This window comes from Emys orbicularis, chromosome 18 (assembly GCF_028017835.1).
Source record: "Emys orbicularis isolate rEmyOrb1 chromosome 18, rEmyOrb1.hap1, whole genome shotgun sequence".
Taxonomy (NCBI): Eukaryota; Metazoa; Chordata; order Testudines; family Emydidae; genus Emys; species Emys orbicularis.
The window spans coordinates 24,256,864-24,284,365 of record NC_088700.1 but is presented as its reverse complement, the minus strand read 5'-3'; the positions used below and the strand labels follow the sequence as shown (position 1 = coordinate 24,284,365).

Genomic DNA, 27,502 nt, shown 5'->3' with positions numbered 1-27,502 from the left:
GCTTCACTAGTGAAAAAGTTTTTCCTAATATCCAACCTAAACCTCCCCCACTGAAACTTGAGACCATTACTCCTTGTTCTGTCATCTGGTACCACTGAGAAGAGTCTAGATCCATCCTCTTTGGAACCCCCTTTCAGGTAGTTGAAAGCAGCTATCAAATTCCCCCTCATTCTTCTCTTCTGCAGACTAAACAATCCCAGTTTCCTCAGCCTCTCCTCATAAGACATGTGCTCCAGCCCCCTAATCATTTTTGTTGCCCTCCGCTGGACTCTTTCCAATTTTTCCATATCCTTCTTGTAGTGTGGGGCTCAAAACTGGACACAGTACTCCAGATTAGCCCTCACCAATGTCGAATAGAGGGGAATGATCATGTCCCTCGATCTGCTGGCAATGCCCCTACTTACACAGCCCAAAATGCCGTTAGCCTTCTTGGTAACAAGGGCACACTGTTGACTCATATCCAGCTTCTCGTCCACTGTACCCCTAGGTCCTTTTCTGCAGAACTGCTTCCTAGCCATTCGGTCCCTAGTCTGTAACAATGAATGGGATTCTTCCATCCTAAGTGTAGGACTCTGCACTTGTCCTTGTTGGGCCAAAAGAAACCTGATGAGGTTCAATCTTCTAATTTATCTAGGTCCCTCTGTATCCTATCCCTACCCTCCAGCGTATCTACCACTCCTCCCAGTTTAGTGTCATCTGCAAACTTGCTGAGAGTGCAGTCCACGCCATCCTCCAGATCATTAATGAAGATATTGAACGAAACCGGCCCCAGGACCGACCCTTGGGGCACTCCGTTTGAAACCGTCTGCCAACTAGACATGCAGCCATTGATCACTACCCGTTGAGCCTGACGATCTAGCCAGCTTTCTATCCACCTTATAGTCCATTCATCCAGCCCATACTTTAACTTGCTGGCAAGAATACTGTGGGAGACTGTATCAAAAGCTTTGCTAAAGTCAAGGAATAACACATCCACTGCTTTCCCGTCATCCACAGACCGTTATCTCCTCATAGAAGGCAATTATGTTAGTCAGGCATGACTTGCCCTTGGTGAATCCATGCTGACTGTTCCTGATCACTTTCCTCTCCTCTAAGTGCTTCAGAATTGATTCCTTGAGGACCTGCTCCATGATTTTTCCAGGGACTGATTTTATAGACATCTATCATTTTCCCCCCTTTAGTCCAGCTGAAAAGTCCCAATCTTACTAATCTCTCCTTATGCAGAAGTGGTTCCATCCCCCTAATCAATTTTTTTGCCCTTTTCTGTGCCTTTTCTGATTCCAATACATCTTTTTTTGAGATGGGGCAACCACATCTGCACGCAGTATTCAAGGTGTGGGTGTACCATGGATTTATATAAAGGCAATATGATATTTTATGTCTTAGCTGTCCCTTTCTTAATGATTCCCAACATTCTGTTCACTTTACTGCTGCTGCACATTGAGTGGATGTTTTCAGAGACCTATCCACAATGACTCCATGATCTTTCTTGAGTGGTAACAGGTAAATTACACCCCATCATTTTATACATATAGTTGGGATTTGGTTTTCCAATGTGCATTACTTTGTATTTATCAACATTGAATTTCATCTGCCATTTTGTTGCCTAGTCACCCAGTTTTGTGAGATCACTTTGTAGCTCTTCGCAGTCTGCTTTGGACTTAACTATCTTGAGTAGTTTTGTATCATCTGCAAATTTTGCCACCTCACTGTTTACCCCTTTTTTTCAGATCGTTTGAATATGTTGAATAGTACTGGTCCTAGTACAGACCCATGGGGAACACTACTATTTACCTCTCTCCATTCTGAAAACTGACCATTTATTCATACCCTTTGTTTCTTATCTTTTAATCAGTTACTGATCTATGAGAGGATCTTCCCTCTTATCCCATAACAGATTATTTTGTTTAAGAGCGTTTGGTGAGGGACCTTGTCAAAGGCTTTCTGAAAATAAAAGTACACTATATCCACTGGATCCTCCTTGTCCATATGCTTGTTGACCACCTCAAAGAATTCTAGTAGATTGGTGAGGCATGATTTCCCTATACAAAAGATGTGTTGACTCTTCCACAACAAATTATGTTCCTCTATGTGTCTGACAATTTTGTTCTTTACTATAGTTTCAACCAGTTTGCCCGGTACTGAAGTCAGGATCACCTCTGGAGCCCTTTTTAAAAATTGGCGTCACATTAGCTATCCTCCAGTCATTTGGTACAGAGGCTGATTTAAATGATAGATTACAAACCCCAGGTAGTAGTTCTGCAATTTCACATTTGAGTTCCTTCAGAATTCTTGGGTGAATACCATCTGGTACTGGTGACTTACTACTGTTTAATTTATCAGTTTGTTCCAAAACCTCCTCTGACACCTCAATCTGGGACAATTCCTCAGATCTGTCACATAAAAAGAATGGCTCAGGTTTGGGAATCTCCCTCACATCCTCAGTCGTGAAGACTGATGCAAAGAATTCATTTAGTTTCTCTGCAATGGCCTGATCATCCTTGAGTGCTCCTTTAGCATCTCGATCGTCCAGTGGCCGCACTGGTTGTTTAGCAGGCTTCCTGCTCCTGATGTATTTACATTCTTCCCCCCCCCCCCCCCCCCCCATTTTTGCTATGCATCGCTGCCCAAGCCAAAGATCCCTCTCAGGGATAGCTCAGTGGTTTGAGCATTGGCCTGCTAAACCCAGGGTTGTGAGTTCAATCCTTGAGGGGGCCATTTAGGGAACTGGGGTAAAAATCTGTCTGGGGATTAGTCTTGCTTTGAGCAGGGGGTTGGACTAGATCAGGCCTGCACAACATGCGGCCCGCGGGCAAGCGGTGGGGGGCGGTTTCCGGGTTCACCCCCTGCCCGGGGGGCCCGACCTCACAGCCCCGCGCGCCACGCTCTGACCCCCCCCCCCCCCCCCCCCCCCGGCAGGGGGCGAACCCGGCAGCCGCGCTTCTGACTGTCAGGGTAGTCAGAGCGCGGCGCGCGGGGGGGGGGGGCGACCTCAGCCCCGCGCGCCGCGCTGTGACTGCCCTGACAGTCAGAAGCGCGGCTGCCGGGTTCGCCCCCTGCCCCGCGCTTCTGACTGTCAGGGCAGTCAGAGCGCGGCGCGCGGGGCTGAGGTCGCCCCCCCTCCCCCCCCGCCGGCAGGGGGCGAACCCGGTAGCCGCGCTTCTGACTGTCAGGGCAGTCAGAGCGCGGTGCGCGGGGCTGTGAGGTCGGCCCCCCGGGCAGGGGGTGAACTCGGAAACTGCCCCCCACCGCGGGCTGTGAGGTCAGCCCCCCCCCTGCACACGCGTCGCCAGGGCCGGCTCCAGGCACCAGGCAACCAAGCTGGTGCTTGGGGCGGCACCTGGAGGGGGGCGGCGCGGCGCTCGGGCCGCCGGGGAGAGCGGGACCACAGCCGGGCTCACCGCCCTCCCCCCGGCGCTCTGGCCGCCCTCCCCCCGCGCCCTCCCCCCGGCTGCCGGGGGGAGAGCGGCGAGCCCCTGCTGGGGCTCGCCGCCCTGCGCTCTGGCCGCCGGGGGGCTCGCCGGGGCTCGCCGCCCTCTCGCCGCCCTGCCCCCGGCGCTCTGGCCGCGGGGGGGGGGGAGAGCCGAGCCCCGGCCGGGGCTCGCTGCCCTCCCGCCGCCCTGCCCCCGGCGCTCTGGCCGCGGGGGGGGGGGAGAGCCGAGCCCCGGCCGGGGCTCGCCGCCCTCTCGCCGCCCTGCCCCCGGCGCTCTGGCCGCCGGGGGGAGAGCCGAGCCCCAGCCGGGGCTCGCCGCCCTGCCCCCGGCGCTCTGGCCGCCGGGGGGCTCGCCGGGGCTCGCCGCCCTCTCGCCGCCCTGCCCCCGGCGCTCTGGCCGCGGGGGGGGGGGGGAGAGCCGAGCCCCGGCCGGGGCTCGCCGCCCTCTCGCCGCCCTGCCCCCGGCGCTCTGGCCGCCGGGGGGAGAGCCGAGCCCCAGCCGGGGCTCGCCGCCCTGCCCCCGGCGCTCTGGCCGCCGGGGGGAGAGCCGAGCCCCAGCCGGGGCTCGCCGCCCTGCCCCCGGCGCTCTGGCCGCCGGGGGGAGAGCCGAGCCCCAGCCGGGGCTCGCCGCCCTGCCCCCGGCGCTCTGGCCGCCAGGGGGGGGCGGGGGGAGAGCCGAGCCCCCGCCGGGGCTCGCCGCCCTCCTCCCAGGGCTCCGGCCGCCCTGCCCCCGGCCGCCGGGGGGAGAGCGGAGCCCCCGCCGGGGCTCCGGCCACCCTCCCCCCCGGGCTCCGGCCGCCCTTCCCCCCCGGGCTCCGCCCCCCCCATGGGGGGGGGCCGCTGGAGGCTTTTTTGCCTGGGGCGGCAAAAAAGCCAGAGCCGGCCCTGCGCGTGGCCATCTCCCGCGCCTCCTGCCTGGCGTCCAGCGTCACTTCCGGGGCTGCTGAGGCGGGAAGCGCTGGCTGGGCACGAGGCAGACCTGGTAAGTCCGAGCGAGGGGGGAGGCATCCGGCCTGGGCTCTAGCCGCAGCTCACGGGGGCTGGGGTCAGGGGGATGTCCGGGTCAGGGGGATGTCCAGCTCAGAGGGGCTGGGCTCAGAGCTAGGGGTCAGGGCTGCGGGGGGATGGGGTTGGGGGGGGCTGTCTGGCTCAGAGGGGCTGTGCTCGGAGCTGGGGGTCAGGGCTGCTGGGGGATGGGGTCGGGGGGTGCTTAGCTCAGAGGGGCTGGGCTCGGAGCTAGGGGTCAGGGCCGGGGGGGGGGCTGGGTTCAGGGGGTGTCCGGCTCAGAGGGGCTGTGCTCGGAGCTGGGGGTCAGAGCTGCTGGGGGATGGGGTCGGGGGGTGCTTAGCTCAGAGGGGCTGGGCTCGGAGCTAGGGGTCAGGGCTGGGGGGGGGCTGGGGTCAGGGGGTGTCCGGCTCAGAGGGGCTGTGCTCGGAGCTGGGGGTCAGGGCTGCTGGGGGATGGGGTCGGGGGCTGCTCAGCTCACAGGGGCTGTGCTCGGAGCTGGGGGTCAGGGCTGGGGGGGGATGCCCAGCTCAGAGAGCCTTACCATGCTGCTAACCCCCGCCTCCCAGAGCCTCAGCGCGCCGCGTCCAGGAGCGGCCCTGGACAGCGCTGCAGCGGCCTGGCTCCAGCGGGACGTGAGCTCCCGCTGCTCGGCTGCAGCTCGCAGCCCCGCCCTCTTACCACACGGCTCTGAGCGGGAGGAGCTCAGGCCTCTCTGGAGCAGCGCCGCTGCAGCGCTGTCCAGGGCTGCTCCTGGACGCGGCGCTAGGATGACCAGACGTCCTGATATTATCGGGACTGTCCTGATATTTGCTTGTTTGTCCCGCGTCCTGAACGATGTTCAGTCGGGACACTGGACAAACAAACAATTTTGCCCTCTGCTCCGGCGCACAGGCGGAGCCCGGAGGGGCTCTCACCCCCCCCCCCCGCCCCACTCCGCCTCCTCCTTCCCCCATTGGATCTCTCCCCAAATCCCTGCCCCCAGCCCCGCCCCGCCCCGCCCCGCCCCCTCACTGCCCCATTGGATCCCGAGCCGGGCCTGGGGAGGAGATGCCCCTGTGCAGCAGCCTGGGCACACGGGCCATGGCCGGCCGGGGCCGGGAGCGCTGCAGTGCAGCGCGGCGGCTGCTCCAGCCCTGCAGCCCACGGGGCAGCACGGTGCGTCCGGGGGCAGCGCGGAGTGGGCAGGGCCCGGGTGGGCGGCGCGGCCCGGGGGTGTGGGCCACCCATCAGAGACACGCGGCGGAGAGGGGCTGCCGGGGAGAGACTTGTCCCAGGCGGGGCGGCCGGCGTACAGGGGCGAGGAGCCGGTCAGGGTCCCCCAAACCGATAAACTTCCCCGCCGCTGCCGGGGAGCCCCGCACCTCTCCCGCTCGGCTGCGCTCCAGCGGGCCGGGGAGCCAGAGGCTCCGCGGGGAAGGCAGCTAATGCCCCCGGACCCTCCAACGGCTGGATGAGCTAATTCCCGAGAAGACCAGCAGGAGGCGCCGCCGGGGTGAGTCCTGCTTGCTTACACGGGGGCTGGGCGGCGCTGGGGGGGGGGGGGAGATGGGGTTCGGCGGGGCTGGGTGGCGGGGGGGGGGGGGGCGTTTCAGTACGGCCGGGGGGTTTCGGCCCTCGGCTATTTTCTTTGGAGTAATATGGCCCTCGCCGCTTTACGAGTTGTGTAGGCCTGGACTAGATGATCTCCTGAGGTCCTTTCCAACCCTGATATTCTTAAAATAAAAGAAAATAAAAAATCGAAGCTATGTTAACATTGGCACTCTCGGGGGCTCTCAGTCTATTACAGCAAGAACTAATTGTTCCCCAACCCAGCCAAAATGCAAGTGAGTCTTTTTCTATCATTCGAATCATGAAGACAACTCATCTGGAATGGGGTATTGCTTGCCCACTGCTAGAATCCTGTCTACCTTGGAGTGATGCTAGACCAGGGGTCGGCAACCTTTCAGAAGTGGTGTGCCGAGTCTTCATTTATTCACTCTAATTTAAGGTTTCACGTGCCAGTAATACATTTTAATGTTTTTAGAAGGTCTCTTTCTAAAGTCTATAATATACAACTAAATTATTTTTGTACGTAAAGTAAATAAGGTTTTTTAAATGTTTAAGAAGCTTCATTTTAAAATTAAATTAAAATGCAGTGCCCCCCGGACTGGTGGCCAGGGGCAGTGTGAGTGCCACTGAAAATCAGCTCGCGTGCCGCATTTTCTTTCAAGGCATACATGGAGAAGAGAAAAGGCAAAATTAGCACCTAGAACAACATACTCAAGAAGCTTGCAAATTCAACAAGTCAGCAACACTGACAGGCACCGCACTTTCATTTTGTTATTTGACAGCCAAATACACATCTGCTGTGGGACAGATTAGGTCATGCAAAGAAGCTGAACTCTGTGCTGAATGACAGCTGCTGCTACATCACTGGATGTCCTAAAACCAACAAACCTGAACAGCCTTTGTGTTTGCTGGAATTGCTCCACTAGGTATTAGGAGAGCGGTCACGAGCAAAATGAACAATTGTGATGGATCAAAGATACCAAACATCTGCTACATGATCACACTGCAGGAGTTAGCTGCCTGAAATTGAGAAAAAGTTTCCTAGCTACATCAGAACCACTTAGAAAATCACTGACAGGTACATGACTGGAAGTGTGACGCACATGGCTGGAAATACTCGAGAAGGACATCAGAGTACATCGATGTTGCTGAATGCCTTCCCGCAAGCACAGAAAAGGATTGGTCAAGGTGGAGGTGTTTAAATCACCTTCGAACAAGAGTTGGCAGGTCAAAAGTCAATATGTGGAAGTGCGGGCTATTCCAATGACCCATACACAAGACTGCAGTGAAACACAAACCATGGAACGTCTGTTATTCTGCTGGCCTCTGGAGGAACCAAGAACCATGAAAGATCTTGTTAGGGCTACAGACCGGGCCATATCACGTGCCCAACACTGGAAAAAGCTATGTTTGTAGTGAAAGGCCACAAGAAAAAGATCAGATCTCAGTGTTTTGCAAAAAACAAACAAAAAAACAAAAAAACCATTGCTTGGTCTTAACATGTCCCCCTTTGACAAACCATAGTCAGCTCTTTTGGGGGAAAGATAGCTGACAGGGAGTGAACACACACCTACATACACACCCTGCATACTTCTAGTGTTTAAGAGTTCTTGAGCAGTCTGTTAACCAGGCTTTGAAAAAAAGACTTTATTTCAGAATGTATCCTCAGCAGTTGAACTTCAGATTAAAATTTCCTAAAATTATTGCAAAGACTTCTACAATTAAGGACCTGTTTCCAAGGCTCCCATTAGATGGAGTTATCCCTCTGCGTACGTATCAAAACTGCTATGTAGCTGTGATCCATACACTTGGGTTAACCCATTCAGCCAAGGGCTGTCTTCCGTAGAGGGCACAAGATGAAGTGAAGCCTGTAGATAAGGCCCCAGCAATCTCTTAATGAGGCATTCTCATTTTATTTTCATAGACACAAACTCTCAGTGCTAGTAGCTCTGCTCGTGATTGAGGGAGTCCTGTCCTTTCCTTTCCTTATGCATAGACTGTAGCTCAGAATTTTGCTAAGAGTATGCTGCTGAGTGCCAGTCTCAAAGTTCTGTAGGGAAACGTTTGTCCATTCCTAGATCATCTTTAACAGCAACCCAAAATAAATTCTCTAAACTACATAAGCTGATTAAGTTGGCTGTTGCCCATTGGGAAAGCAATGTAACTCCCTCTGCCCTCGCCCCAAAAATAAATCTTCGTATTTCTTGATCCAGGTTGGTATGAATCAAAAGTTATTACCATGAGATTATTGGTGGCATGTGTGAAACTTGGGGGGCAGAGGAGTGAGGGGTCTCAGTCCAATTCCTAGTGGTGGACAGATCTGCATTTAAAAAAAAAAATCACAACTGACCTGGTGGCTGAACTCCCCTCCAATACCTTGATGCTGATACTGTCAGTCAGGGTTGATGTATATAGGAGGGGCCATTGCCTTTGCTGTACCTGTTCTATGGATAAACTGGAGAACTTCAGACACTTGGGGGATATCGTCAAAGACAGGCACCAAACTCCCAGCTAACTTGCAGTCAATAGGAATTGGGTGCCTGGAGTGGAGGGGTCTCTGAGATCTCAATCCAGTGCCTTTCAGCAGCCCTGCATTCAATTTAAAGTAAAGAATCTTAATGCAAATAAGCTAAATGATGGGACTGTAGAGTGTTGTCATAGGATTCATGCTACATTGCATATTAATATGATTCTCCTTTTTAACAATTAAAAAAAGCACTTCTCACATGAAAAATCTGTTTGAAAAACAGATCACACTATGTTAGAGCCAAAGAGCAGAAAGACCTCAGACTGTGTTCTCCTATTCAGTTGTAAATAAACACAAATCCTGGAGGTTTAGGAGCAGGCTGTTAATAGGCCTTTCTTTTCCACTTGTTGCTTGCTCTGTTGGCGACTCCTGTTGCATTTCTGTTCCCTGCAGAGCCCATTCCTCTTTAAAGTTGCAGAAAAGCCCCCTCTTTTGATCAGGTCTAACTCACAGTGAATTAGTCAGGGCCAGCTTTTTGTTGGACAGTATGGACATTTTTATCCAGGCCAGAATGGAAGGATTGAAATACAGAAGAGGAACACAGGAAGGAGCACAAGGATGATATGTACTAGAGAGCAGCTCTCCCCTGCCAAAGTCAAATCTCAAATAGAGCAAATGTACTTCAAATCCTAGTTTGTATTCCCTCTAAGATGTCTTGTCTTTACTTCAGTTTTGGATAGTTTGATATTAGGGTTTTATGAGCATAATTTCAGGATGGCTGCTTTACTCATGAGTGAGAAGAGAGGCAAGAGTGTTGTGGTGATGTTGCAAGCAAAACAAAAGAGGAGTGATGGGTTTTTTGGCTCCCTGTAGCTCTGAAACAGACAGGTTTACACATCTACAAAGAGCACGTATAAAGCTGTAGAGACACAATCGTTCATAGTGTAGTTTCTTAAAAGTAAGGAAAAGAAATGCCTTGTTGGGTGTCTCCACTCTGGAAGCTGGTGTTGACAGTCTAGTGCTACACTCTGGTATGGAAAGTTGTCAACATCAGAACTCTGGCATGGAGAGCTTTTTCTGACCAGCATGATGACAGGAAACACCTTCTGCGCATATTGACCTTCCTGTTGCCACTCTTCTCCCCAGACAAATCCATGTCATTGTCCCAAGGATATACTGCACGTCTCAGATCCTGGGGGCTGATGACACAACTTGAAAGCTCAGCACAACCAGTCTGTGCAGTGCTTGTAAGACTAATGTGGGACCCTGCCCAGCTTTCAAGCACTGCATGGATCTCAGCTTCACACTTGCTTTTGAATGGGAGCACCTGTGCCAAGTAGGACTGGGGAGGACCAGGCACCATTCAGTTCATAAGCTTAAGTTCATAGGGTGGGATATTCAGTAGCACCTAAGTGAGCGAGGAGGACAAGTCCCATTAACTTTGTTCATACAGTGTGTTTCACATCTGTGCGCTGAAAATAACTGACCGTATCTTCTTATGCATATACCCTTTGTACAGTGGAAAGACTTCAGCCTATATATATGAACATATATGTATATATGAAACATAACCTTGCACTTGAGTCGATCCCCTTTATAGTTAGGGTACCAACAAAAGTGAGTCTCATTATATTTAATGCCATCTCACTTTCTCTGCTGCTTTTAAAATTCTTGTGTTCATGCAACAGAAACAGATGGTAATTTCAATCCCTCCTCTCTGGTGTCCCTCTGTAGTTGGCCTCCTGCCCAGAATGAAGCCGACTAATTCCAAGATGGGCAGCTTTGACCGTACAAAATACAAATAGGGCTTCAAATACCCAAGTAACATAAACAGTGTCCTATTCTTCCTCTGGCATCTCATCTTTTTAAAGTTCTAATTGATTCTAATCTTCTGGATCCTGAAATGACTCTCTAGTTTCTCTTCAGCGTTTCTCAAATGCGGCCAGCGTGGCTGCATGTGGCCACAAGAGGCTTTTCTTGTGGCCACAGCTGCCTGGGCTGTGATGAGGGGGAGGGGGAGCTTTCAGTCTTGGTTGGGCCCTGCCCCCCTCTGGAGACACACAAGCTGGAGGAGCAAGCAGCCAGTGAGTTCCTCACCTTCCCGGGGTCGGTGGGGTCGGGGTTCAGCCCTTGGGTGGTGGGCGGCAGGCTTCAGCCTCCGTTCCCTGGCCGCGCGGTGGCGGGCTCTGGCCCCAATCTCACCCCCTTCCTCCATCACCATGGCCCTCGCTGCCTCCCCCAGTGCCCCCATTGTCTCTGTACCCACCTCCCCATCCAGGGCTTAATTTGTCCCCAGGCTTGCCAGGACTGAGTAAGTCTGCTGTGAAAAGTGATATTTGTATGTTTGTTAATATCACTTTTCACAACAGACGTACTCTCTAGCAAGTCTTAAAAAAAAGCAAAAGAAACAAAAAGAAGAAAAGACAAGAACATGCAAAGCACCTTATTTGTGTTTCTATTCTGTTTAGGTCCAGTAAAAAATAGACAACTGTACATTATTTTTAATATTGAGTCTGCAAAAAAAATCCTACATAAATAAATTACAATGATTTGGGCACGTATATGTGCATATTTTTGTTTTTCCTGAAGTTAATTACGTATTTTAGGAAAAATGGTGAGAGCAACCCCCAGCAAGAGTTGGTGGCCGCACTCTGAGGCCGCCAAAAATTTTGTTGTGAGAACCCCTGCTCTATATGATGCTTGTAACATCTTAGATCCTCCAGTAGTACAACAGTAGTCTAAGTGTTTCATGGAAGCTTCCAACTTTCCTGAGGTGTGTGCAGCCAGTCACCTGTTGGCTCTCAGATGTTTTCATTGCTGTTGCTCATAGTGCTTTGTTGGTGTTCCAGGTGCTTTTGCAGACCAGATGTGCGCTGCTTAACCATTCCAGAGACTCTCATTGTCCGAGGCTGTAAAAGAGTGTAGAGCTGGCATTATCCCAGCCTTTGCCTCTGACGCAGCCCCAACACTAGTCTTCAAGCTATCCCCAGAATCACTGATCTTTACTCCTGGGGGAATTCCGTGCCAAAAAATGAAAAATTCTGCTCACAGTATTTTAAAATTCTGTATATTTTTGTCAAAATAACACAATATGATCATGCCAGTTTCAATTATTTTGATAATTTATTTCAAAATACCTGTCAGCAAGTATGTCTGTAACAATACAGACAACAACAAAGATTCAAGAAATGTTTTTTGACAGATTCCGTACTAGGCATATTGATACAGAACTTTGAGTAATAATTCATTTAAACTACAGTACAGAAAAAAGTCACAATAATTATTCAGCATTTCCGAAACACATGAAAGTTAAATTACAAATAGTTGGTAACCAATACCCTGCATTTCAGTTATAATCCTGGATTTTCATTAAAATTACATTATAAAAGACCAAACAGCAAAATAAAAGTAAAGTAGAATGTCATTTTAAATTGCTTATTTTAATTACTATCAAACAAAACTGTAGTTAAAATTCTTAGTTCTTCCTACAAAAGATGATGCACACAAAGCATGTCAGTGCACTTTTCACATTACAGACCTGCTGAAGGCGTGAACTGTAGGTGGGCAGACCCCTGTGCCCACATGGATTCTCATTGCAGGATCAAGGTATAAATTACACTAGTAGGAGAGATGGGGAGGAAGATACAGAGCCGATTGTCAGTTCAGAGACTACATTAGCTTAGTGGACTCTGTCCCCAGTCTCTTCCCAGGGGGAGGTGAAGGTGCTCCCAGCTTCTCTCAGGACAAAGAGACCACAAGACCCACTTAGCTGCTTCTAGCTTCCCACTCTTCTTCAGCTCCCCCTCCTTCACTACCCTTGCCACAGGGACTGTTCCCCCTCCCTGAGGGCACAGCCTTATGCCCTCACCTCTCCTTTCCCCTGGAGACTGACTTCCCTTTCCCACCCCACTGGACCCTCAGGCTCCAACAACCTTCCCCCCCTCCCCCCGCCACTGGGGGGCCCTGTGCTCCCTCTGTTTCCCCACCACCATCACTGGGGACCCTGTACTTCCCCCTCCCTGCCTGACTGACCCCTTCCTGGACTGCCCCACCCCGAAAGGCCCTAGCACAGCGGAGGAAATTGACCATGGGAGTCACAGCTGTAGAAACCCTGCTCCTGGAGGAGGGGACCTGCCTGTTTGGCGCTGCAGGTAAGAGCTCTGTCTGGGGCTGGGGTGTGCGCCGCAAGCAGACCTCCAGTGTGAAAGTTGGGGGAGGGAGGTGCCCCCCTTGTTCTCCATAAATGGTGCCTCTGGCCAGGGCTCCCTGCTTTCCCCATATCCACCGAGCCAGTTATCTCATCATAGAAGGCAATCAGGTTGGTCAGGCATAACTTGCCCTTGGTGAATCTATGTTGACTGTTCCTGGTCACCTTCCTCTTCTCCTTCAGGAGAAGCAGAGGTGAGGTTGGAGGAGCTGAACTGGGGGCTAGGGAGCTATTTGTGAGGTGGGGGAGCTGGGGAGGCAGAACTGGGGGTGGGGCAGAATTGGGGTGAGATGGGGGCTGGACTGGAGGAAAGTGAGTACAGAACTGATGGGGGCTGGAGAACTGATTTGGATACTAGAGGCACAGGATTGATTTGGAAGTTGGGGGGCAGGATTCATTGCTGGGTGGGGGATGGGTAGATGTGGGGGTGAGAACTTCTGCAGCAGGGGCCAAAATCCTTGTACCCAATATATTTGGGAACATGGGCAGCACTAACACTCTCTCTGGGGAGGGGCAGGAGCAGTTCACCAATTGTTAGACAGACTGAAAAAACAATATCTCTTTGGCCCCCAAAACATGTGGTTATTTACAATCTCCAGATGTGTTGGGGTCTGACTCATTTATTTTTTGATCTCTTGAGTTTGGCGATACTGTGAGTGGAACTTAATTATATTGCATTTAAAAACAGCAAAGAAAGTTACACACCCTTGGGAAGACTATTTTGGGACTGAGAAGAAATGATTAATTATTAATTGCTCGTCATCCCAAAATAATAATCTCAAGTGCGTGTCACTTTCTCCACTGAGCATGCTTTTGTCCAGAGTTCTTAGATTTAGCTTTAATGTTAGTTTCCACTGTTGACAATTCTGGCACAAAAGACAGATTGCGATCTAATGTTAGCCACCATGGTTGTTTTGATTTTAACCCTACTAGCCTTGTTTTGGATTGGAATATTCCTGAGCTCATCTGAAGATAATATGGGGTGTGCCTCAAATAATTAAAGGTATCAAGGTGCGCTGCAGCAGAGAAAAGGTTGGGAACCACTGTCTGAGAGTGACGTGACTGTTGAGTTGCTGTGTAGGGCTTCCTCCCGGAAACGTGTGCCAGAGAACTTACTGTACAAACATGGAATGATGACCTGTAGATACTAACCCTTTGCGTATCTTGGTGCCTTCCGTCCAAGGAGCTCATTGCACTTTCTCAAACACTGATTAACCTTCGGTCCCCATTGTGTGCTAGGTTTGCATTTGGGGTGAGCTAGGCTCAGAGAGGTGAAGTGACTTGTCTAAGGTTGCCCAGGAAGTCATTGGCAGCACTGGGCCTGGAACCCTGTTCTCCTGGCTCCTAGTCCTGGGCTGCAGCCAGAGAAACAGTGTTGTTAATGAGAGGTTCCCTGGAGTGTGCTGTTCCAGTCCTTATGTCTGCAATCCATTCTTTCCTGCAGCTTCCTTGAAATGATGGAAGCCCGAAGTCGAGGACACGCGTCCCCAATGGCAACTAATGGACAGAGTCCTTCCTCTGGCTCCCAGTCACCTATCGTACCTCCCAGCTGCACGTCAGATAGTTCCAGTCCTGGTACCCCCCAGCCACCACCACCACCTCAGCAGCCGCCTGCCAACGCAACGTCCCCTGAGCCTCCATCCTCCTTGTCACCAGTGCCTCCACTAGAGGCTCAGCTACCACACACATCGTCCCCAGCTACAGCCTCCCCAACAATGCCTGTTGTAGTCCCACTGCAAAAGCGCAGCATTATCTCCCGCCTCTTTGGAACTTCTCCGGCACCAGAGACGTCTCCTCCCCCGCCAGGTAGGTGCTGATGCAGAGAGAATCTGGATTTTGCTGTCTGGTAGTGGGTGCATGGGCATACTTACAATATTGCACTTCCCTGCTGTCCCTATTTCTTTGCTGTACCCCTCCTGTTCCCTGTTGGAGGCAGAGCAGGCAGCCCTCGTGTCTTAGCAGTGCAAGGCGTATATTTGTTCAGTATAAATCCAAAGAGTAGTGCCGTTGCTTCGTTCTTTTCTTCCAGCTGCCTTGCTTGATTTGCCTTGTACCTCCAGCAGTGCTCATGCTAGCCCGGGGGTCTCAAACTCAAATGACCACGAGGGTCACATGAGGACTAGGACATTGGCCCGAGGGCCGCATTTACTGACACCTCCCCCCGCCTCCCTTGGCCCCGCCCCCACTCCACCCCTTCCCTGAAATCCCCACCCCAACTCCGCCCCCTCCCTGCCCCCAGGGGGTGCAGGAGGGGTGTGGGGTGTGGCAGGGGCTCAGGGCAGGGAGTTGGGGTGTGGGGTGCAGGAGGGGTGAGGGGTGCGGCAGGGGGTCAGGGTGCAGCAGGGGGCTCAGGGAAGGGGGTTGGGGTGCAGGAGGGGTGTGGGATGCAGCGGGGGGTTCAGGGCAGGGGGTCAGGGTGCAGCAGGGGGGTTGGGGTGCAGGAGGGGTGCGGGATGCGGCGGGGGATTAAGGGCAGGGGGTCAGGGTGCAGCAGGGGGCTCAGGGTACAGGGGGTCGGGGTGCAGGAGGGGTGCGGCGGGGGATTCAGGGCAGGGGGTTGAGGTGCAGGGGGGATTCAGGGCAGGGGGCTCAGGGCAGGGGGTCGGGGTGCGGCGGGGGGTTCAGGGCAGGGGGTTGGGGTGCAGGGTGCAGCAGGGGGCTGAGGGCAGGGGGTCAGGGTGCAGGAGGGGTGTGGGGTGCGGCAGCAGGTCGGGGTGCAGGAAGGGTGCGGCAGGGAGCTCAGGGCAGGGGGTTCGGCTGCAGGAGAGGTTCGGGGGGTGGGCTCTGGCTCGACGTGCACTGGGGGCAGGGCAGGCTCCCCGCCCCGCCACGCCCCGCCACGCCCCGCCACTCCGGGAAGCGGATGGAACCTGGGGGAGGAGGGGCGCAGGGGTGTGTGGCTGTTACTTCAGGCACCGCCCCCAGCAGCTCCCATTGGCCGGGAATGGGGAACCAGTGCAGAGGCATCCAGGGCTGTTCATTACTTTCATCTACTGAGCTAGACCTTAATTTGCCCATCACATTCACTTCACTTACAAAGCTGACTGGAGCTGCCCCGCCTAGCGATTATTAGCATGACGGGTATGAGTCACCCTTTGCTAAATAACCTCCTCCTTCAAACTGTCACTCTAAGGAGTTCAGAAAGCTATCAAGACACCCACAGAAAGGGGAGGTGCTCAAAATGCACTCTCAAGTTCAGTTTTAATTCTCCACATCAGGGGTGGGCAAACTTTTTGGCCTGAGGGCCACATCGGGGTTGCAAAACTGTATGGAGGGCCGGGTAGGGAAGACTGTGCCTCCCCAGACAGCCTGGCCCCTGCCCCCTATCCGCCCCCTCCCACTTCCCGCCCCCTGACTACCCCCCTCAGAACTCCCGACCCATCAAACCCCCCTGCTCCTTGTCCCCGGACCGCCCCCTCCCAGGGTCCCCGCCCCAACCGCCCCCCTGGAACCCCACCCCCTATTCAACTCCCCCTGCTCCCTGTCCCCTGACTGCCCCGCCCCCTATCCACACCCCCGGCTCCTGACAGATTCCCCGGGACTCCCACACCTATCCAACCCCCCTGGTCTCCATCCCCTGACTGCCCCCTCCTCCCGAACCTCCACCCCATCCAACTGCTCCCTGTCCCCTAACTGCCCCTCGCGACCCCCCACTCCTGCCCCCTTACCATGCCGCTCAGAGTGGCAGAAGCTCACAGCCCCGCCGCCCGGGCGGAGCCAGCCACGTTGCTGCGGGGGGATGGGACAGCAGGGGAGAGGCCGGGGGCTAGCCTCCCCGGATGGGAGCTCAGGGGCTGGGCAGGACGGTCCCGCGGGCCGTAGTTTGCCCACCTCTTCTCTACATGATGTCCTAGCTCCTGGATCTATGATCAGTTGTGACAAAACCCACCAATTGCAGTTTTATAACTCTTCTTACCTGGGCCAGTTCCCTGGAAGCAGGACATAGGGAAAAGGGAGGAAAGTTGGAAACTCCTGATCTGCAGGTCTCTTTATGCTTTGTCCAAAGAAACAAAAAAGTGAAAATGCAAATGGACGTCAAGATGTGGCCAGTCTGTTTCACAGTTTACACTGGAAACAAAATCACGTAGAACTGAATGCAGAGAGGCAATGGCTTCACTAAGAAAAATGGACACAGTCCAACCCCAGTGCGATAACCTTTCTTCTATCCATTGCTTTGTCAGAGTAACTTTCAGAAAGCCAGTGTGTTTTTATAAGATCTGCAAAAGAAAGTTTGAGCTACACATACAAATTCTGCAGCAGTAATTAAAAAAAAAAAAAAAAAAAAAAAAAAGTTATTCCCTGATGTTGATGATGCTGTTACCCAAGCAAGGAAGTGAACAAAAAGCCATGTTAGGTGCTGCTCTGTTAGGAAAACTTGCACTAGGGCAATCAGGGAAAAGTCATTGTTCATCTTAAAGGATGCTGCAAACAAAAGTGCAAATAGTCACACTTTTCATGTTTTCCTAAGTCTGTTTGAGAACTGCTTTTCTTTGTGTTTCTTAAGAATCTGGGATGAAGATTAACCTAGGAGAAGAGTAAAGATTGCTCTACAAATAAGACCTATTAAAGCAACTTTTATTTTATGTAACACCTAGGGGCATTGACCTGTTGGAGGCCTCAAAGCTAGAGTAAGTGACAGTCCTTGCCCCGAAAGGTTTACAGTTTATATGACACGATCACATGTGTGTGAAAAAGCCAGGTGAAAGACAAGGGAATAGTAACAGGAAGTTTTAAGGTGGACTAGCTTTGTGCACCGTTCATAGGTGTAAAAAGCCAGTCCTGGCTGTAATCACAACCCCTGTTATTAGCTGGCAGCACTCTGTAGGTTCTAGTGGCATAGGTGAGTTTTACAGAGGAAAAGATAAGTTGAGCTTGGTACATGCTAAACCAGCAGTAGGCAAAAGGCAACTCACGGCTACCTTCTTGCGAAGCAGTGGTTTGATCTGAATGGCCTGTTGCATTCCTTCTGCTACACAGCAAATGTCCAAGACTGTTGTGGCTGTTAGCTACATGTCTGCACACACAAGTGGCCCTCCGCATGCTAGAGAAGCATTGGGTTTGAGATGCTTAGGGGAGTAAATTCTCTGCCACACCAGCTGGGCATCATTTATGCCAAACTGTTCTGTTGTGTGTTACCTGATCACTGTTCCATCTACAGATGCTGCTACTATTCCCCCCAGTGAAGTCCCTGCAAAAGTGCAGAGTGTGGAGGACTTTATTCCCGATGACAGCCTGGACCACAGCTTTCTGGAAGATACGATCTCTCAGAGAGACAAGGGGATAACTAGGACTAAGGACCACAATGAAAGTGACAGGTAAGGAGGAAAGGAACTGGGGGTGGGGGAAGAGGCGCGGGATAGAAATAGCATTTGGAAGTGCAGTCTGGGTGACTGAGGGAACTTGTGTGACTCCTCAGCATTTTCCTTTAGCTCTAGGCCCTTATGGACTTAATACACACAGTGTGCTACACAGTGCAACCCCCAAGGGTGTGTATGTATCCCAGTAATGGTAGTGTCTGAGGTGATGCTTTCTCTTCCTTTCCTGAACACCCAAGAAATCAAACGGCTTGCGGCATGCCCTGCTAGCAACACTATCCCTGTTAAATTGGAGAGGCTGCCAACTCGAGCACGTCTGCTAGCCAGAATTATAGTATCGCTCACAGGAAGAGAGGGTGGGTCTCTCTCCCATTAGCTAGGCCCAAAGCCACTTAGAACCACTACCTTGAACTTCACACAGGAGTTTACTGTCGTCCAGAGCAGATGATGGAAGCAGTGGCTGAGAGTGAATTATATAATTTCCAAATCCCCTCCCCCCACTTCTCCCTGATTGCTTTCTAGCCTCTCCTACTATTGTCCTCTGTTGGCTCTGGCTGCTGCTCTTCTGTAAATTGCCCTGGCAGCAGATGCTTGAAGAATCCCATTTACTGCATTAGCAGGATGAGTTTGTCATTGCCAAAGCATTGTTCTTCCTGATACCCTTTGAATGCCAGAAAGCTGTGGTGCCACCAGTTTAGCCTTTTTTTTTTTTTTCTGGCTTTGATCGTGCTTCCAAAACTGAAAGGCTGCATCACTGTACGACTTCAACTGAGATTCTCGCTTGACAGTGTGTATTGCAAATAGGGCTGTTGATTGATCGCAGTTAACTCACGCAATTAACTCAAAAAAAGTAATCGTGATTAATCACAGCTTTAATCGCACTGGTAAACAATAGAATACCAATTGAAATGTATTAAATATTTTTGGATGTTTTTCTACATTTTCAAATATATTGATTTTAATTATAACATAGAATACAAAGTGTACAGTTCTCACTTTATATTATTTTTTATTATAAATGTTTGCACTGTAGAATGATAAAAGAAATAGTATTTTTCAATTCACCTCATGCAAGTGCTGTAGTGCATTCTCTTTATCCTGAAAGTGCAACTTACAGATGTCGATTTTTTTTTTTTTTTTTTGGTAACGTAACTGCACTCCAAAACAATGTAAAACTTTAGAGCCGACAAGTCCACTCAGTCCTACTTCTTGTTCAGCCAATTCCTCAGACAAACAAGTTTGTTTACATTTACAGGAGATAATGCTGCCCGCTTCTTATTTACAATGTCACCTGAAAGTGAGAACAGGCATTCACATGGCACTTCTGTAGCTGGCACTGCAAGGTACTTATGTGCCAGATATGCTAAACATTTGTATGCCCCTTCATGCTTCGGCCACCATTCCATGTCTACTCTAGAGACCTTACAGTGGCACAGCTGTACCGATGCAGTTGCATTGCTGTAAGATCTCCCATGTAGCCACTTTATGCTGACACGAGAGAGCTCTCCCATCGACATAATTAAACCATCCCCAACAAGCAGTGGTAGCTATGTTGGCGGGAGAGCATCTCCCACCGACATAGCGCTGTCCACACCAGTGCTTCTGTTGGTGTAACTTACGTCGGTCAGGAGGGCGTTTTTTTCACATAAGTTCTTCTTCAAGTGCTTGCTCATGTCAATTCCAAGTAGGTGTGTGCGCGCCACGTGCACAGTCATCAGAAGGTTTTTCCCCTAGCGGTAACCATCGGGTCGGCCTGGGTGCACCCTGGAGACACGCCTTCGAGTCACTGCATATAGGTCCTTGCTGACCCACTGCCTCCTCAGTTCTATCTTACCACCAGTGATGGTTGTTGGAGCTGAGTGTCTCTTGCTTCAGCAAGCGTTTCCTCTAGTGATTTCTGTATCTTCAACCTGTAAATATTTAAATAGTATTAGTTGTAGTTAGCTAGTTAGTGTGTAGGGGTTCCCCCAAATCCAGTTCGTTCCCCTCTTGGCGTTCGGGGCATGCCTTGATCCCAAGGGTGCCAAAGGGCAATCCCCATGACTCCTGCCTAAAGTGCCTGGGGAAGCACATCAAACATATCATTGCAGGATCTGCAAAGGGTTCTGCCCTAGAACTAAAAAGGGAAGGGACTTCAGGCTCAAGCAGCTCCTCATGGAGGCAGTTCTCCATCCCCAACTGGCTCTGGGCCAGCAGGACATGGCATCCAGCACCTCCGTGCGGAGCACGCCGGCCTCCGGTAGAGAAGCTGTGGCACTGAGGAAGGACTTTATGCCTAGAGACCCTCGGCACCATCATTTCCCGGCGCCGAAGTCCCGTGGCAGCAACTCGGCACTGCTCACACTCATCGGTGCCAAAGAAGAAGAACAATAGAGGGCGCTCGCCCACAGTGAGAGCAGCTGGGACTGACACTGCTCGGCGTCACAGTCATCGGACTCAGAGGCAGAGTCCTATTACTCAAGACACAGCCGGTACCGGCTGGAACAGCGCTGCTGTAGACAGGAGACAGATTGTGCCTCCCCTTTGGTACCGGGGCTGGCGCAGTGGCAGGGGCCCATGCCATGGGCATACCATCAGGCCCAGGGTACCTATTCCACGGGCTCACAGTCGGTAATTTCAGAAGAGCATGCCCCTCCTCCACCCCTGAACTGTCTCCCACCACGAGGCACCGAGACGGTTTCAGAGCCCGGCGCAGAGCCCCGTCTAGATACCAACAGCATGGCTGGCACCGGGACCGGCCTGGCACCGGGCAATAAGGCACTGGGCAGGGACAATAGCTGAATAACAGACTATGGGCCAAATTCAGCATTCAGTTACACCATGGATATTAATGGAGTTACACTGGATTTATGCCAGTGAAATTTCAGCAAGATTTCACTCCCTAGGTAAGAAAGCTGTTAAAATTTTCATCAGCTATAAGAAGTGTCAGTGCCCATAATACCATTTTGACACTGGTAAATAACATGAGACCACAAAACTGATGTGCTGGGGGAGGAAATTCACAGCAAAGGCCAAACTGCACACGACTCACCTGGATCTAAGTTTTGTTACAAACCTCAAGCTCAGGCCAGCTTGGCTGAAAGGGTTTGTTGTGACCCTTTTGTGTGAACCTGGGGCTGCTTGCTGGGTTCTGTGAGGAAACTGTCCATTCAAAACTCAGTGAAATGGGAACAGTAGGAACTCTGGCTGCAGCTGAGCTTTGCTTTGAGTTGCTAGAGAGAGTGAAGGGCTGCAATGCAAAATACAAACCCAGCCCCAAAGCCACAGCAGCGGGGAGAGGCACCTCTCCTGCGGCCCCAGCCCCGGAACTGCCGCGGTGGGGAGAGGCTCCTCTCCTGCGGCCCCAGCCCCAAAGCCACAGCAGCGGGGAGAGGCTCCTCTCCTGCGGCCCCAGCCCCGCAACTGCCGCGGTGGGGAGAGGCTCCTCTCCTGCGGCCCCAGCCCCGCAACTGCCGCGGTGGGGAGAGGCTCCTCTCCTGCGGCCCCAGCCCCGCAACTGCCGCGGTGGGGAGAGGCTCCTCTCCTGCGGCCCCAGCCCCGCAACTGCCGCGGTGGGGAGAGGCTCCTCTCCTGCGGCCCCAGCCCCGCAACTGCCGCGGTGGGGAGAGGCTCCTCTCCTGCGGCCCCAGCCCCGCAACTGCCGCGGTGGGGAGAGGCTCCTCTCCTGCGGCCCCAGCCCCGCAACTGCCGCGGTGGGGAGAGGCTCCTCTCCTGCGGCCCCAGCCCCGCAACTGCCGCGGTGGGGAGAGGCTCCTCTCCTGCGGCCCCAGCCCCAAAGCCGCCGCGGTGGGGAGAGGCTCCTCTCCTGCGGCCCCAGCCCCAAAGCCGCCGCGGTGGGGAGAGGCTCCTCTCCTGCGGCCCCAGCCCCAAAGCCGCCGCGGTGGGGAGAGGCTCCTCTCCTGCGGCCCCAGCCCCAAAGCCGCCGCGGTGGGGAGAGGCTCCTCTCCTGCGGCCCCAGCCCCAAAGCCGCCGCGGTGGGGAGAGGCTCCTCTCCTGCGGCCCCAGCCCCAAAGCCGCCGCGGTGGGGAGAGGCTCCTCTCCTGCGGCCCCAGCCCCAAAGCCGCCGCGGTGGGGAGAGGCTCCTCTCCTGCGGCCCCAGCCCCAAAGCCGCCGCGGTGGGGAGAGGCTCCTCTCCTGCGGCCCCAGCCCCAAAGCCGCCGCGGCGGGGAGAGGCTCCTCTCCTGCGGCCCCAGCCCCAAAGCCGCCGCGGCGGGGAGAGGCACCTCTCCTGCGGCCCCAGCCCCGGAGTTGCTGCGGCGGGGAGAGGCACCTCTCCTGCGGCCCCAGCCCCGGAGTTGCTGCGGCGGGGAGAGGCACCTCTCCTGCGGCCCCAGCCCCGGAGTTGCTGCGGCAGGTTGGGGCTGCGGGTGAGGCGCCCAGAGTCGGGGGGCAAGTGGGGCAATTTGCCCCGGGCCTCGCAGGGCCCCCCACAAGAATATAGTATTCTATAGTATTGCAACTTTTTTTTATGGAAGGGGCTCCCGAAATTGCTTTGCCCCAGGCCCCCTGCATCCTCTGGGCGGCCCTGGAGGCGCCTCTCCCTGCCATAGCCCTGAGCACCTGCACAGCCCTTGCAAGGCTGCTGCGCGGCTTAGAGGGAACTTAGCTCAGGACGCAAGGCCTCTGGTCCCAAACAGAACTCTGCATAGCTCTCTCAATACATCTAGGGGCGTCTTATCTTCCGGGATCCCAGAACGAGCTGACGGACCATCTCAGCAGATCATTCCATGGCCACGAGTGGTCCATCTGCCCGGACATCATGAACAGCATCTTCCAACGATGGGGAGTTCCCCAGGTGGACCTGTTCATGACGAAAATGAACAGGAAATATCAGCAGTTTTGCTCCTTCCTGAATCACAGCCCGGGCTTGACCACGGATGTGTTTCTCCTCCTTGGGAAGGACCGTCTGTTCTATGCGTTCCCACCCTTTCCGCTCGTTCAGAAGGCCCTGCTCAAGTTCAGAAGGTACAGGGCGTCCGTCATTCTAATAGCACCTGCCTGACCTCGCCAACACTGGTACACATCACTCTTGGAACTGTCAGCCACTCCAATCACCCAAGACCATGGTCACCTCCAGCACCTCAACCTCAAGTCTCTCCACCTCACAGCGTGGAAGCTTCATGACTAAACCCCATGGAGTCGTTCGCATGCTCTGAACCTGTCAGAGAGGTCCTCCTTGGCAGCCAGAAGCCATCCACTAGAGCTACTTACTTAGCTAAGTGGAAGAGATTTTCGATCTGGATGACGCAAAGGGGCACGTCTCCGACTCAAGCATTAATACCCTTCATCTTAGACTATCTACTGCACTTGAAGCAGTCAGATCTGACGGTGTCATCTGTAAAGCTTCACCTAGCAGCTATCTTGGCATTCTACCCAAGGGGGTGGATGGTCGATTTGGTCTTCGCTAGCCCAATGGTAGGTCGTTTTCTCAAGGGCCTAGACAGGTTATACCCTACAGTCAGCCATCCAATACCAGCATGGGATCTTAACCTGGTGCTCTCCAGGTTAATGGGACCTCCCTTTGAGCCCTCTACCTCTCGTGGAAAGTAGCATTCTTGGTGGCAATAACTTCAGCCAGGAGGGTGTCTGGGATCAAAGCCTTGACATCTGAACCTCCATACCCAGTCTTCTATAAGGACAAGGTCCAGTCGCAGCCTCATCCAGCCTTCCTGCCAAAGGTGATATCTCAGTTTCACACAGGTCAGGACATCTTCCTCCCAGCGTTTTGCCCTAAGCCATATGCCAACAGCAGGGAACAAAGACTCCATTCCCTGGACGTGAGGCAGGCTCTGGCCTTCTATATTGAAAGGACAAAACCATTCTGGAAGTCTAACCAGCTATTCGCTATAGCAAACAGGATGAAGGGCCTCCCAGTATCGTCCCAAAGAATTTCATTGTGGATGATGTCCTGCATTCAGACTTGTTATGACCTGGCGAAAGTGCCAGCCCTGACGCTAACAGCACATTCTACAAGGGTGCAGGCCTCCTTGGCCAAATTCCTGGCACAAGTCCCTATACAGGAGATTTGCAGGGCAGCGACCTGGTTGTCGATCCACACGTTCACTTCGCATTATGCCATCATCCAGCATGCCAGGGACGACGCAGTTTTGGGCAGAGCAGTGCTTCAGTCAGTGAACCCTGACCCGTGAGCTCTGACCCCTCCTGCAATGGTCTGCTTGGGAGTCACCTACTTGGGATTGACATGAGCAAGCACTAGAAGAAGCAAAAACGGTTACCTAGCTTCTCATAACTATTGTTCTTTGAGATGTGTTGCTCATATCCATTCCAAGACCCATCCACCTTCCCCTCGAATGGAGCCTCCAGCAAGAAGGAACTGCAGAGGCAGTGGATCGGCAGGGCCCTATATGCGGCGCCTTGAAGGCGCAACTCCAGGGGGCGCTCAGGCCAACCTGATGGGTACCACTAGGGGAAAAACCTTCCGGTGACTCTGCACACAGCGTGCATACACCTATTTGGAATGGACATCTCAAAGAACAACAGTTACAAGGAGGTAGGTAACCATTTTTTTACTGACAAAAGTGCTAGTGTAGACATAGCTTTAGATGCCCATCCTAGATACAGTGGAGTAGAATCTCTTGTAATTGTGCCCTTCATGAGACTTACTAGTGTGGTGACTTCATTCAGAAGAACACTCTTGCTTTGCCTTGACCTGTTTTCTTTCTGCGCTATAGCAGCAACATCAAACTGGCATTAGGATGCTACATGGTTTTTGCTATCAGGGATTCTCCAATGATTTCAGTGTTGACCATATCTTGATTATGCTTTGTGGACCCCCTTCCACCCACTTGTGATCCCATAATATCCCTTTGGCTCCTGCACCAATTTCTGACGTGGAAAGTAATATTGAGCAATATATGTGTGTACTTTATCAGTCTTGAAATGTGGCCTAGCTGCTGGAAGTGAGACAGCACCATGGGATGCCCATGGGTGGTTCACAGACCACAGGCTGAGAACCTCTGAGCTATGTAATTCCTATTTAAAGTCAATTGGCATCACATGGCTAACAACCAGCACAAGTCTTTGAAGATTTATGGGGTTGTGTGTCCCAAGCTCCATTTTTGTTGGTGGTGGTTTTTTAAGGCCTGTTTCTGTCCTGCAGTGTACAAGGAGAACTCTTGAAATATATGTTCCTTGAGCAGCTCATTGAGATAGTTATATTTCCTATTTCCTGGCCACAGGGCTTGCCTGGCTTACCCTTAGTCTGATGCACTATGCTAAGGTGTATTTGAAGGGTATTAAAGAAGCTTATCAGACTCAGAATAGACGTCCCCATTTCTTCTCTGTTCCTGGCCTTGCCGGAAGTAGCTAGGTTATGCCTATGGATAGGATACAGGATTAGAAAGGTGAGTTCTGTGTGAACCTGTGGATCTGTTTTCACCACCTCACTAGACTTTTATCTTTACTAACCATCTAGTTATCTTTCCATATCCTTAAATCTGCATAACTCTGAACTTGTCTGTTGTCCCCTCACTGCCCCCTCCCCTCCACACACATACATACATACACCTTCATGGACAGATGCTTCAGTAGTGTCACCCAGCTGTGCTGAGAGTGCAAGTGCGGGGAATTGAGGACAGGGTTTCCTTCACACTCTGGGGCTCCCCTGGCGCGTGCTCACACCACCCCTCTCCCACAGCACAAATTCCCTCCAGCTTCCTTGCTGAACTTGATTTTAGTTCCTTCCCCTCTGTTTCTCTAGCTCCTAAATGAAAGTGGCAGGAGGAGTGTGTTCACTCTCTGTAGGGGAAGGTACATTAGAGAACGAGCTAAGGCTGAGCCGTTTCTTCTGAACTGAAAGCAGTACACTCAGGATTTGAAATGGAGTTTGCCCCTATACGCCACGAGCCTCAGTATGAGGGACCTCGCCTAGCATGTTCTTTGGCGTAATGTCAGCAGGGTTTACCTTCAATCACTTACCTCTTTGGTGCTAGGTGCCCAGTAGCTCAGGATTAATGCAGGTTTGGCGGGCTGTTGAGACTGGTGCAGTGTGCTTATTTTTGCATTCTCTGTGAGTTCCTTCCAACTGGAGAGTCAGTGCCCAAGGGGATACTAATTTGGCATTGTCAGACCTTGTTTGTATTGCAGCCGTGTTTTTCCTGGTGTCTTGCTGTTAAGCTGCAGCTAGGTGATTTGTGTAGAAGCTAGGGATGGAGGCAGTCAGTGTCTTTACATATACGCTGCATGTGGAGATGAGCCACTTCGTTCATCTGTGTGTACGTACACCTTCTTTCTATCCAGACTGAGGACATTTTAAAGAGCCGTGCCTAAGTCTAGTGTGTGTGCTGATTGGTGGGAGGATAATTGCACTAACAGCAGGTAATAGCTAGAGTTGCATTAATTAAGCTACTGCTATATATTCAAGACAGTACTGTAATCTAGAGTGAGGTTTCTAGAGCATGTCACACCACCAATAGCATTTTAAAATAAAGCCACCCGCAGCATCATTTTGAGGACATTTCCATTTTCTTTTTGATACATTTCAAGGGGAAGTCCACTCACATTCTTTTTAATCCCCAGAAACCTCTTTTTAAATCCCCCTCCCCCCAACCCCAGTGCCATGTTTTAGTTAGTTTTTTATGGGGCTAGCCTGGGGTGAGGCTGTGCCCTGTTATATGGGAGATGAGGGTTTAGGAGCCAATTCCAGTCTCTCGTTCATGAGTCTGGTGAGGGCTGCAGTGGCAACCCACTCAGCCTGGGGGGATAGCATGTCCCTAATGCTCAGCAGCCAACACCTTTTTGGTTCATTGTGGCAGCAGCAGTGTTGAGCTCTAAAGGGAGTCCTGGGCAGGCTGCCTCAGCTGGAGCATTGGTGGCTGCAGTGTTTTGAAAGCAGAGGGTCTCTTTAGCACTCCAGAAGGGAGGCAGAGGAATCCCCAAGGGGATTGCATGTAAAACCTGAACGTGGCATGATGATCTACGCAAATGTTCAGTTGAAATCAACACTTACTGCAGTGTCAAATTTGAAATGAGCTCTCTCCATCACATACACTCGGTTGGTAAAGATACAAATTCCTTAGAACATCCACTTGGGAACGATAGCCTGTCAAAAATGGCTGGGCGAGTTGACATGGAATCAATTAAAGTCCTTTGACCATCCTGTTCCTTTAGCAAACGTGTGGCAGCTTCCACCATCCACAGCTGGTCAGCGTCATGCTGGGCATTGGCCGGAGGGAGTCAGAGTGATGATAGACACCTACTAGAAAACCAGGTCTGAAGCTTGAGGGGCGATTAGTCAGTCCCAGCTCCTTCCTTTAACCCTCTAAAGTGTTAACATCACGTGCCATGAATGTCATTTTGTGTATTTGGAAGTAAATGAGATGAGTTTGTGTAATCCTTAACAGGTCATTAAAAGGAAGGTGAATGCTCTGTGTGTGTTGGACACCAACATAATACATCCATTTATCAAGAAGCAAATGATCTTCTCTGAATAAAAAGTACTTAATAGAGAAAGCAGGCAGGATAAGGAAAGGTAGTGCAAAGCCTCCTGAGTCTGAATTGTGAAA

At 52.3% G+C, this 27,502-nt stretch overlaps 1 protein-coding gene across 1 annotated transcript in view; it reads left to right on the top strand.

Annotated features, from left to right (window-relative positions):
• The window catches only part of RABL6 (RAB, member RAS oncogene family like 6), a 136,596-nt gene that overhangs the window by 89,192 nt on the left and 19,902 nt on the right, over positions 1 to 27,502 (top strand). The window contains exons 9-10 of the mRNA XM_065418713.1: positions 14,108 to 14,469; positions 17,822 to 17,978. Of these exons, the coding sequence (XP_065274785.1) occupies positions 14,108 to 14,469; positions 17,822 to 17,978 (519 nt within the window). The remainder of the gene's footprint in view (positions 1 to 14,107; positions 14,470 to 17,821; positions 17,979 to 27,502) is intronic.